The sequence below is a fragment of the Lissotriton vulgaris genome, chromosome 4_1 (genome assembly GCF_964263255.1).
Source record: "Lissotriton vulgaris chromosome 4_1, aLisVul1.2, whole genome shotgun sequence".
Taxonomy (NCBI): Eukaryota; Metazoa; Chordata; class Amphibia; order Caudata; family Salamandridae; genus Lissotriton; species Lissotriton vulgaris.
The window spans coordinates 695,901,895-695,914,588 of NC_141691.1; the positions used below are offsets into that span (position 1 = coordinate 695,901,895).

Below are 12,694 nucleotides of genomic sequence, written 5' to 3' on the forward strand. Positions count from 1 at the left end.
GGGCCAGGAGGCCCATAGGAATGAATGTAAAATTATACTCAATTTGCGATTTGCAATTAGCTAATCGCAAATTAAGAATAATTTCAAGGGTGCAAGGGTGTCTTAAGGACACCCTGCTGCACACCTGAATTCGACATGTACATGCATATGGCGCACATACATGCCCTAAGGGCATGTATGAGCGTCATATGGTACCTTTGGAATTTAAAAGAAGTGCTTTTTGAAAAGAATTCGCAAATTAACACCAACTACAAGTTGATGGTAATTTGCGAATTCTTAGTCAAAAATCGCAACACTGAAATGCTTGATACATTTCAAATCTAAAATCGCAATTTGCTATTTCTTAAAAGCCTCGCAATATTAAGGAATCGCTAAATTAGCGATTCCTTAATATTGCGAGGCTTTTTGCATGATACATTCCAAATCCCGTTTTTTTTGTCGCAAACGCTGCTATTTTCCGAATCGCAGCGTTTGCGACAAAAAAAACGGATGATACATCTGCCCCTAAAAGCCCCGATCGCCTACTGCCTCATCAGAGGCCCATCATTTCTGGCCTTGGAGACCAAACGACAAACTAGAAGAGCTCTACCTGCTATTTCTCCGTGACAGAACAACACGTTTGAGTCATGGACAGTGAAAGAAACATAACCCTGCAAAACTGTTACTCCACTCCCACATTCAACTGAGTGAGGAAGCCTAGAAAGCAAGACGACTCTCCTCAAGGTATTTCAGATTTGGAAATTTGAGGCCAACAGCACATATATAGCAACATTTTCCATGGGCATTGTTTTTCATTCACTTCTGAAGAGGGACTTAACAACATTCTAATATTTAAAGACTGCAGCAGTGCCAAAGATACACATTACTCCATAGCAGCAAATCGTGTATATACCATGGAGAAAATTGTCCAACTTAAAATACTCATTGAGCGGCAGGAATATACTTTGGTGCCAGAGAAGAAGCAGCAGCTATACCATTTGCCCCACTGACAAAAATGTCAGGCAAAAATCCTCTGTCAAGGGAAATAAAGTTAATTTTAAATACCAAAACATAATGCCCATTACTGTTCCTGAGACATTTCATGGAGGCATTAAAACAGGGAGTCCTGCAAACATTTTACATTCCAGCTGCATATTGTGACTACAAATGTGAGTTCCGATTTTCATGTGGATGAGGAAGGAATTCTCCCCCCCACCAAAACAAATTATCAATGATACAACAACAGACCAATGGATGAATAGGACTGGATGAAAACCCCCCTAAGTAGGTTTTTTAAATAAGCACTTTTAGCAAAATCAAAATGGCATGGCTAATGCCAGACATAAAAAGGAAGAAATTATAAATATGAACCATCAAACTCTTTTTGCCATGTATTCAATGTCCTCTCTTCCATTTATCAACCTTCCTTCTGCACACATTAAGAGTTGTGTATGTGGTAGTGGAGATGTAGGGACATCCACAGTGGCATCTGCATACATACATTCTGCAATCAAATAGCTGCCAGTGCCAGCCTGACCTATTTGCACAGGACACCTAGTCATTGTGAAAAAATATCTCAGCATAGGATACGTTTACCTTTTAGGTCTGAAATTGGTATTGCACCAGAGCAGTTTCCATACAATGCACAATGTGTGTAGAATATTAGTGTAGATGTCATTCAAAAAAAATGTCTGGCTACCCAATCTGATCAATATATATTAGGTAGAGTACCACCACCTATTTGATGTCCATTTGTTTTAGGTATGGCCAACACACAGCTTTAGTAGTCACTTAAACCTTATAAAATAAAAATATCATAAATTAAAAAATATACACAAATAAGCATATAGGGTCAGTCCTCTTCATCTATTGGTCTGTTTATCTGTCATACACACTTTGGTTCCACCCATAAAAGAATGAAGCATGGGGCAGTGGGTCATCCCACTTCAGCTGTTGCACTGAGTGGCAGCATTTTGCTTGATCACATGTGCACATCCAACTAGAAAGAAGCGGATTTCAGTATCAGGGCTAGTTGGCAATACTCTAATTTGTCAAAGAATTTTACCTCATTCTTAATTCCTTTTTTTTTTTTAAAGTTATACTCGTGTGTCAAGTCAAGTCAAAGCACACTTTATTCGATTTTTAAAAACATCATAAAAGCCACATACAATACATATATACTTCTGTGTTTAAACTATGCCTTTGGGTCACAGTAATTCTAGGAACATAGGGGCATATTATCAAGGGCCTTATCGCCGCTTTAGCAGGACTTTTTCCTTCTAAAGCGGCGATAATTTTATCGCCCTATAAGCAAGCTGTCGCTAACAGCAGTTGGCGACATTTTGTAGGCGATAGCAAACGGTTTGGGGCCCGCTTTGCATGTCAGCAATATTTATCGCTAATGACATGCAAAGTGGGCGTACCCAACCTGTTAGCGACTGAAAGCAGTCGCTAACATCACTATCGCCTATTATCAATGCAGGCACAGCGATAAAAAAATTGTGCTAAGCGTGAATATCGCCAGAAACTAACGCCTGCTCAGACCACTTCTTGACCTGTATATCCAATGGGAGTTGGATATTCAGGTTAATACTCTATTGGCGTTAATGCCTGAATATCGCTGGATTTCCAGTGATATTCACGCATTGAGCCGCTATCGCCGGATATTTTATCGCATTTGAGAGAAACGTTGCTAATAGCACGTTATCTCTGCAATAAAATCCGGCGATGCACGGCGATAAAAAAATATCGCTAAGCCCATTTAGCGATAAGTATTGCTAGTTGTTGATAATATGCCCCTGCATGTCAGCGATATTAATTGCTAATGACATGCACAGTGGGCGTACCCAACCTGTTAGCGACTGAAAGAAGTCGCTAACATCGCTATCGCCTATTATCAACGTAGGCACAGCGATAAAAATGTTTGCGCTAAGCGCGAATATCGCCAAAAACTAAAGCCTGCTCAGACCATTTCTTAACCTGTATATCCAATGGGAGTTGGATATTCAGGTTAAGACCCTATTGGCGTTAATGCCTGAATATCGCTGGATTTCCAGCGATGCGATATTCACGCATTGAGCCGCTATTGCCGGATATTTTATTGCATTTGAGGTAAACGTTGTTAATAGCACGTTATCTTTGCGATAAAATCCGGCGATAAAAAAAATATCGCTAAGCTCATTTAGCGATAAATATCACTAGTTGTGGATAATGTGCCCCTTGGTGCATTTTCCTTGCACCAATAAGAATCAAATGTTGTTGTGATGAGCATAAAAATGAAAAACGTGTTTTATACCTGTCTTAAGTACACTTGCCTGTTTGGAAACGCAGATACTTTTCTAATAAAAATAAAAGTAAATATTTTTAACTGAAATTGTTTATTGCAAACATATAACCACCACTTATAATCAGTGACATGTTTCCTGTTTTTATTTGTATAGCATGTGCTTGCAATGAAACAAAAAATAACGATTGTACCATATTGTGAAGTTCTGATCTATTAGCTTTTCCAGTGCTTGTTAAAGATAAATCATTTTTACATTTCATTTCATTATAGGAGCTAGGATGGCTCTGTAAACTGTATGTTTGCTCAGAAAATGTGGTTTTCTGAAAATCATGAGTCTCACACAAAGAATCAAAAATCTGTAAAACTGTTGATTTACAATAATACCATAGTCACAAAATTTTCCAAGCATATGACGTGACTTTTTTGTGTTGTTATTTACACATGTCAGGATTGCATTTGGAATATTTGGCATAATATTAAGTAGGCATGATGGAAAGCATCCCTGATGTGCAAATACACATTCCTTTTTCTGTACGAGTTAGGCACTTTTGTCTGTGTAGAAACAAATATCTTTACACCCCCACCAAGTTTGGGTATGTCTTGTTCCCTTTCCCTCGCTAACGGTGATTTACTCCTGCTAATTGCAGGAGCAAATATTCAAACACTGCCTGGGTGGGATTGGTCACAGAAGTGTCTGAGAAAGCTCATAATCACAAAAAGTTATGGGTGTTCATAGATTTATAGGGCAAACTATGCTTTGATCCTCTCCATGCCCACGCCTTTTTTTTGTGAATAATTCCTGCATAATTATACACAGTTGTGGTGTGCCATTATGAAGGAGTAAATGGATTGATGGCTGTTAGGGCTCTTTTTGTGACTGCTGGCCAGCTGTAATCCAGCCATTTGCACATTTTTTAATCAAGCAGCAGGACTTCTAATGCAGGCAAGGTGGGCTCACCCTTACACCTTTGGCAACCAGAAATTGGGTAATGGTAACATATGTTATTTCCAGAGCTTGGAAACAGCAGAAGTATGGTATTAGTACGATGTCAAAAAGGTAATATAAAAAGAAAGTCATTACAACAGTGTTATCAACTGCTAACACTATCAACCTCTGTGTTATTAGCTACACATTATTAAACTAAGTTGACTTCATTTGCTAAACAACCATGAAAGTTGATAGCACAGCACAGTAATTATCAATTCCCATTGGACTTGATGTTGTTCAGAATATTAGTTCACAGTTGAAGCACTAAAAAAAGAAAATCGCACAAACAGTATTGTTGCTTTATGCTAAACACTCTATAAACAGCAGCCTGTTATAGTTACGATATACAAAACGTAAACCTCACAAACCTGAGCGTGCAGCAAATTGATCCCTTCGATGACAGACAGGAGGAAACGCCTTGCTGACTTGCCTTGGCAGCTGCTAAATATGCAATGACTCTTTCTTGTGAAAACTGGGTTTTCTGTAATAAAGGAATAAAACGTACTTGAAAATGTACAAATTCCCCTATTAAAAGTCACCATGCAGTGAAATTAATGGGTAATCTGATAAATATATGTACACATATGCTTATCAGGTATAGTTAGATACAACTTTACAAAGGCCTTACCTGTTGAACAAGTGCACCTTTCTGGTAACCAATAGATATTGTAAAAAAAGTTAACATTTACAGGGGCCATATCCCTTTTTAAGTTCTTTTCTTGTCAACAGAGAGCCAATGATGTTTCTAATTCATTTTCACTTCGGTGTGGGGTTCCTCAAGGATCATCTCTAAGTTCCACACTATTTAACAAGTATGTGACACCCTTGGCTATCCAGATTCGTTCTTGTGTTTTTTTCTGTAATTTCTGATGTCGACGACACACAAATTGTAATTTCAATCTCATGTGAAATCAAACATGTAGCTAAACGATTCTGACATATGACATACACAATTTCAATAAACGTGATTCTGTTTACATGATAGAAAACCATAAAAGTTACAATTCATCTAAAATAAAAACTAAAATATACAGAGTGCATAAATACATAACTGGACATATAATACAGATATTCCAAGTTATATTCAAAAATGTATACAATAGAAAATACAACTCATTATTACAATTTAAAAGGTTAATTCATAAAATACAGCATTAATTCATAGGCTACCACATCCAACTTTTTAGGGTTCCAAACAATTTCTATACCTTAGAGAACATTTCAGAAAGCCAACCACAAATGGGATACATTCTGGCTGTAATAATTGTAAAAAATAGAGAGAGGGCGAACCTGTAAAAAATGTAACTTTTTTTAAAAGAGATTTTAAATAGAGCCTCCGAGGGGCTTCATAAAAACTACAAAAGAACACAAAGTGCTGAAGGTCCTGTGGAGACAAACTGTCGCAGCCACAGGGTGCTAGCACTTGTCCTTTGTGACTCCCCTTCGGTACGGCTAATAAAAGATGGAAATAATCCAATCGAAACCTGATCAGTAGGAATCGCTCGTGAGCCGACAAAGGCCACAAGAGATATGGCTCCATATCTAGAGTGGTTTTGAGCATCATGTGCTTATGAACACTATTTTTTAACAGTTCCAACTCCTCTCTTTTTGCTTTCTTTCGCAAGATAAAAGATTGTTTCACAAAAGCCACATCTATTCTGGTAATACGGTCAGGTGTTAAAAAAAGGTCCGGACGCCCTAACTCTCTAAAGCACCCCTTTAAATACTTCAACCATGGTATTTCGGTCATACGATCCAGGCTCAAAATCTCTTTCAATAACTCTTGTGTAAAGGCAAGATCTTCATTCAGCCAGCATTTGAGCTAAAAAGGCAATGGGCGCATAGCCAGAATGTCACAAATATATGTAAGACCAGTCTCTTCATGAACAATTAAGTTCAAGGTCCCTTAGGGAACCCCATCAGCTGTTTAAAAAAAATATTTTTTGCCACTTGAATACCCTCTAAACCTATATAACCCCACAATTCACTGCCATAGCTGGCAATCGATACACTCTTGGCTTGATACATTTTTAATATTGCAGCTATTAGGCGCTTGCCCACTTTAGTAGCGAAGTTAAAACTCGCTGCATTGGACCTGTACACCTCCCCCCTTGTCTTCTCAGATAGAGGGCCCCAATCAAGATGGTCATCTAGTAGGATACCCAAATAGGAGAAGGTCGAACATATGGGTACTATTTCTCTGTTCACCTTAAAGATGTACTGCCTCTTTGGGCGCAGCCCGACCTGCATTACGTAGTATTTTGAATTATGTATGGCCAGATCTCGCTCGGCCATAAACCTACGAAAGGTGTCAAGCGGGATCTGTAAGCTTTTAGGGGTACGTGCCAGGAAAACTGCATCGTCTCCATAAAGCAGGACGGGCAGGCCCCTGCGTCCCACATACGGAAAATCAGCCCCAGTTTCTGACACGATCTTATCTAAGTCATTGATATAGAGGTTAAAGAGAAATGGGGCTAAAATACAACCCTGCCGTACTCCCCTTTCTGTACTAAAGTCCCTAGTGACCCTCAAATTCTGAGCGCATCTAATGTTTGCTCTAGCATCTCTATGTAGGTCCAACAGAAAGTCCACCAAATTTGCCTCCACCTCCATGTCCCTCATGGACTGCCACAACCTCCCCGGTTGACACAGTCAAAGGCAGAGGAGAGGTCCATGAAGGCCATGTAGATTGTCCCCTGGCGGGCAACAGTGTATTTCCCGAGGATCAGGTAGAGATTGAGGCATTGTGCCATAGTAGAATTACCTGGGCGGAACCCATGCTGAATGTCAGAGATGATCTTATTTTCGTCCGCCCAGGCCATCAATCTATTTAATACGACTCCGCCTACAACCTTAACCACAGAGTCGATAAGGGAGATCGGTCTATAATTCATAGTGCTGTTACGATCTCCCTTTTAAAACACAGGAACAATTGTGGAGACACCTCAAGACTCTGGGCACCCTTCCTTAGCAGCGGCATTAAGCACTTCCACCAGGTTAGATGCCCAAAGGGAGGGATTAGATTAAAAAAGGTCCGGTGGGATACCATCCGGACCTGGTGCCTTATTACACGAGGGACTGGCGATGCCTTCTTCCACCTCTCTTTCAGTAAATACAACTACATCCATATTCTGGGTTCTCACTTGCAACCGAGGTAAGGTTCAGGCACTTTTAAAAATACTACTGAAATGGGGCCCCATTCCTCTTCTGTTATGATAGTGCCCAAATCCTCAGCTCTGTCCCTTTCGCCAAGGGGTCTGTTCGTAAGGCTCCAAAATCTAGAACTACTAGATAGAGTTGAGGGATCCAAGAGTTCCTGCTATGTGGCCTCCTTCAGTTCTCTTTTGCGGTTAGCCAATATCTTTTTATAATTAATGCGGAGAATGCGACTCTGAGCTTGGTCCCTAGGATTCACTTTCAAAGAGGTCTTTAGTTCTCTAGCAGCTTTGGAGCATAATGGCTTAAACCATTTAGGGTCTTCAATAATCCTTCTTTTGGCTGGGACAGATAGCAGTGTCCCCACCTTAGAGACAATCCTATTAAAAGCATTAAGAATGCCCTTAGTAGTAGAGTGTGAATTCACACAGTAGGAGAGTTCTGTCGCACAAGATTCATAAAGCTTTTCATAAAAAAGGGACGGGGTAACTTGAGCCCATTTAAGGCATCGCCTACCATCAGTAAGCTTCAGCATACCCTGAACTAACACCCTTTCCTGCCTTATCAATAAACTCCACCCCCAGGTACACACACACACAGGGTTATGATCACTAAAAGCACTTTCTAATATTGTAAACCCCAATAAAAGGGACTGGACACTTGTAGAGATCAGGATATAATCTATAAAGGATCCTCCGCTGCGACCTTTAAAAGATGGAACCTTTTGTTTACTAGATAGAGCTACAAAGCCCATGGCTGAAAAAAGATCATTTTCATTAAGCAGATCATTAAGAACATCACCCTGTGTAGAGTACTCGAAATGGAGACCCTGGATTCTTGGACAACCCAAATCACCCATTTTAGTAGATTCAGGATCCCCACACGGGTGAACGTTAAAATCTACTACTATCATGAGGCTATTTCTCATGGGGCCGCAATGATGCTTTACAAAATTGTCCATCTGAGTTATCTTACAGACCCCTTGTCTGTGCACTGCGTTATAAAAATGTATGAGACACAGGCTAAAGATTCCTCGCCTCAAAACAATTGTTGAAAGTCACTATAAGCAGAGGAGATATCCTTAAGCCTACATTTCAAGGACAAGGAAATAAAAATAACCAGGCCACCCCTAGCTCTTCCACTATTACTGGAGTTGCAGGGACAAAGAAAGATTTATACCCCTCCAAAAAAAGATTACAGTTGACCGACCAAGTCTCCTGGAGACAGATCACAGGGAAGTGCCTAACAAACTGCACCCATAGTGGGTCTCCAATCTTCTCTGCCAGCCCGGCGATATTCCAGGACAGCACATTATAATCCTGGATCTTAAGTTGGTCCTCAAAGAGTACAATAGGAAGATCCTGCAGTGACACAGGGGATGGTGTTCCTGGCAGCTCCTAAACCAATGGCCCTTCACCTATAATAACCTCTAATGACTCTACATTTGACAGCACTGATGGTAATTGGGTTTGAAACACAACATCCGGCATAATAAATTCACCACTCGCTAACATCTGTAATATTGGGTCTAAGAGAACTACATTTTTGCTCAGTCAATCACAATCGTTCAACCCTGAGAGAGCTGCATATCTATTTTGCCCTTGAGCAAAGGAAGAGCGATAACGAACACCCCAGGGATTATCCCTTTCTGCACAGGCGTTAAAAAAACAGTCCTAGTCTGCTCCACTGGATTATGGGGCCAGGTAAGGCACTCTGAGTGCAGAATATTCTGTCTACGGTTCTCCGCCTTATAAAAATATCCCAGAGGCAGTATCAGAATACCTTGTCCCCTATAAGCCTGATCCGCATTGACCTCCCTGAAGATTCTCTCTACGGGCAAAGGGTTGTTAAAATTCACAACAATGCAGTCCCCCCTCTTTGTTTTCCTGGAGCTTCCCAACCAGGCAACACGACGGGCCATGATGATGTTATGTACGTCATTGGGCCAGGAACAGTATTACAAGACAGCCAGTGAGTTACCTTATTTTTAAGTTGAACATAATCTTCACTTGTTCCATTCGGGAGAGGAGGCACATTCCCCAAGATTACCACGAGCGGGGTTGATTGTGGGGGCAGATCAAAAACTGATAAATTCTGTTGTACAACATTGGTGCAATCCTGCGACATACCTCCTTTCTTACCCGCAGCATTAGCAGCTTTAGGAGCTGCACCCGTATTCTCTGATGCAAGTGCTCCATCTTATATCAAACAATCAGGCTTCTTAGCACTCTGCCCCCCAGCATTGCTAATAATCATATCTGTGGCTAATGGAGGACAATTATTTACAGGGCCAGGACATCCAAGCTTCACCTCTAAGGGTACCTTCTGTAGGTCATTGATTGGAGCAGCAGGGGCTAATACTGCACAACTACGATTTTGAAGAGATTGTATAATATTGTGCTGATCTGCTATATTTTGCTCAATATTATGTAATTTAATCATGATGGGGCGTAATTTGTCATCCAATATGCTGCATAGGGTGGATTTAAACACTTCCATTAATAAAGGATCAATCGCAGACGGGACTGCCCCAATTACTGCTGCTGTTGCCAATGGGGCAAAGGATTTGGACTTTCGCTTGACTGCCCATTTCTTTTCCTTTTCTCTTAGTGCTACCAGTTGAGCGACGTGACCCCCCCCCAAATATTGCGGCGGATTAGAGTTACTAGTAGCCTTAGTGAGAATGGGGGTGGAGGAGGTCGATCTTCTTTCCACACACGTTCTACTGAGATCTGAAGGGACAGCCCCCTGCTCATTTGACACAGTAACAACAGGAGACAGGGGCATAGCTGGGATGTCCTGCTGGGACTCCAAAACAGGGGAGAGCACAACCAGATTGTGAGTACCATTCCCTAACCCCTGTAGGTATATGGTGCTTGCCAACTCGTCTGTGGGATTTTTTGAACAATTTAGATCCCCATCCCCAACCAGGAGTGGTAAAGAGCCACCAGTAGGTGATCTTGAAAGGTGTCTATTTACCATCTCAATCCCCCTGTCTATCACTGTTGCGGCTCTGGAAAGGAAGGCATCCCTGGTGGTCACAGTTACTCTAGCGTTACCCAAAACCCCCTCCTTATTTGCTTGTGTCTTATGCCTCTCAATGATTGGGACACTAACTTAATGACCCCGGCTTGCCTTAAACGAGTATAACCCCAAAGAAAAGAATCATGCAATGGTTTTACCAATGGGTTCCCTCAAAACAAAACTGCGTAATGTAAGCTTATAGATGTGTCTAGTATTTATCATTTAGAAATGAAGTCACCATTAAAATAAAACCAAAGTCACTGACCAAGTCCACTGATGCAGCAATGAACATAGGGTTGCCCCGACCTGCCTCTTCCTGCCGCTAACGGGCGCGGGACGGGCCCGCCCTTGGCCCGGGCACGCCCGCATGCATCCCACCCTGCGGGAGGGCCGGTCCGGTTATGAGGGCCTCTGTCGCCCTCCTGGAGAGTCACAATCCCTGCGCCTCGCAGGGAGATCTGGGAGTAGTAGTCCAGCAAGTACGCTGAGCCGTTCCCCTCACGGCTCCTCCGACGGCTCTGGCAGCATGAAGATGGCGTCCCTGAGACTCCCAGCAAGGTAAAAGAACTTTTGGTGCTTTTGCCATTCCCCTCACGGCAGGTCTGGCAGTGTTTGTGTCCCCGATTCAACACATTCATCGTACAGATTGTTAGCTGGATGAAAAATAACTGCCTTAAATTAAATTCTGACAAGACCGAGGTTCTTCTCTTTGGAAATGATACGTCATTCTGGAATTCTACCTGGTAGCCTCAAGATCGAAGTCCAATTCCCTTTCCTGTAAAAAAAAAGCCAAAAACGTGGGCATCTTTTTTGATAGAAAGCTAACTTTTTCTAACAAAATCAATCATATCACATCCTCATGCTTTTTTCTACTAAGAACACTAAGGAGCCCATTAGGATGGTGGGCGGATTGTCCCTGCCAGGCTGGTGGTAGCCACCGCCGGCCTGGAGGGGCAATCCACCCCCTTTACCAACCAGAATGACCCCGTGCCATATTAGCATGGCTGGGGGGTCCGCGGCGGATGGAAAGACCGTCCGCCGCCATAATATGGTGGCGGTGTCTAATAGACACCACCGGACATATTAGGATGGGCCTCTGCAGATGCCTTGCCGTGGTGGCGATGCCGCCACAGAAAGGCATGCGGTCTTTACTGTGGGGGCCCCCTGCGGGCCCCCGGAGTGAAGGAGAGGTGGGGGTGCACATGAGGGTACCTGTGGTACCCCCCAGCATTTGCATACACAAAGCGGTGCCTGCCGCTTTGTGTATGCAAATGCATACATGTATTTTTAACATTGTGGCGGGCAGTGCTGAGAGCACCGCCCCGCCACAATGTTAAAAATGCAGGATGCGCCCACCACTGTGGCGGGCGCATCCTAATACCCCCTACGGGACCCCTGCCCTTATGGCGGGTGTTCCCATTATCCGATAGGATGGCGGGCGGACTTCATCCTAATGACCCCCTAAGAATGATCTTTCCCTTCATTCCACAGGAGCTTCAAAAGACAGTCGTTACTGCTTTAGTTATATCTAGGGTTGATTGCTGCAATGCTCTCTATGTTGGTATACAATAATGCTTGTTGAATAAACTCCGGATCCTTCAGAATGCATCATCTCGCTTTCTTAAGAAAATTCCCACATTTCAGTCAATCTCTCAAGCTATTCATGACCTACACTGACTTCTAATTCAAAAGAGGGTCAATTTCAAAGCTATCTGTTTAGCCTACAAAGCCCTTTACAATTCCGGCTTGACTATGTCAGGAGAAAAATCCACTGGTATACCCCCAAACACATGCTTCGATCCTCTTCAGCCAAAAATGTTGCATTTCCTAAAATTACCAAAACCCTGTGGGGTGTCAGAAGCATCACATTCTCCACCTGCAAACTAGTCTGGAATTCACTGCCCTATCCGCCTAAAAGCTCAGCCTAACTTAAAACATATCAGAAAACAGCTTAAAGTTGGCTTTTCTCATGCTCTCTATCTTTTTAGGCCATTCAGCTAGTTTGATAACAGATACTAGTACCAAGACACCTTTGGGCATATGAGAGCTCTATACATTCTTGTACTCACTTACCTTTTACTTACATTTATAATTTTAATGTTTTCTGATTTTTTGAGACTTTTAGGCAATTAAAGGATACAAAATGGTAAACTATTTTAACTATATATTATTTGTATTGCTTGTGTTTGTATTTGCTATGAATCATGTTGCAGGTCAAATTCGAAATAATTGATCTATAATCAACTGAGTAGATGATAATA

The 12,694-nt window shown here is 41.9% G+C and overlaps 1 protein-coding gene across 1 annotated transcript in view; it reads right to left on the minus strand.

Moving 5' to 3' along the window:
* Positions 1 to 12,694, minus strand: part of ABCA13 (ATP binding cassette subfamily A member 13) — a 2,590,787-nt gene that overhangs the window by 2,286,779 nt on the left and 291,314 nt on the right. The window contains exon 9 of the mRNA XM_086964984.1: positions 4,622 to 4,734. Within this exon, the coding sequence (XP_086821110.1) occupies positions 4,622 to 4,734 (113 nt within the window). The remainder of the gene's footprint in view (positions 1 to 4,621; positions 4,735 to 12,694) is intronic.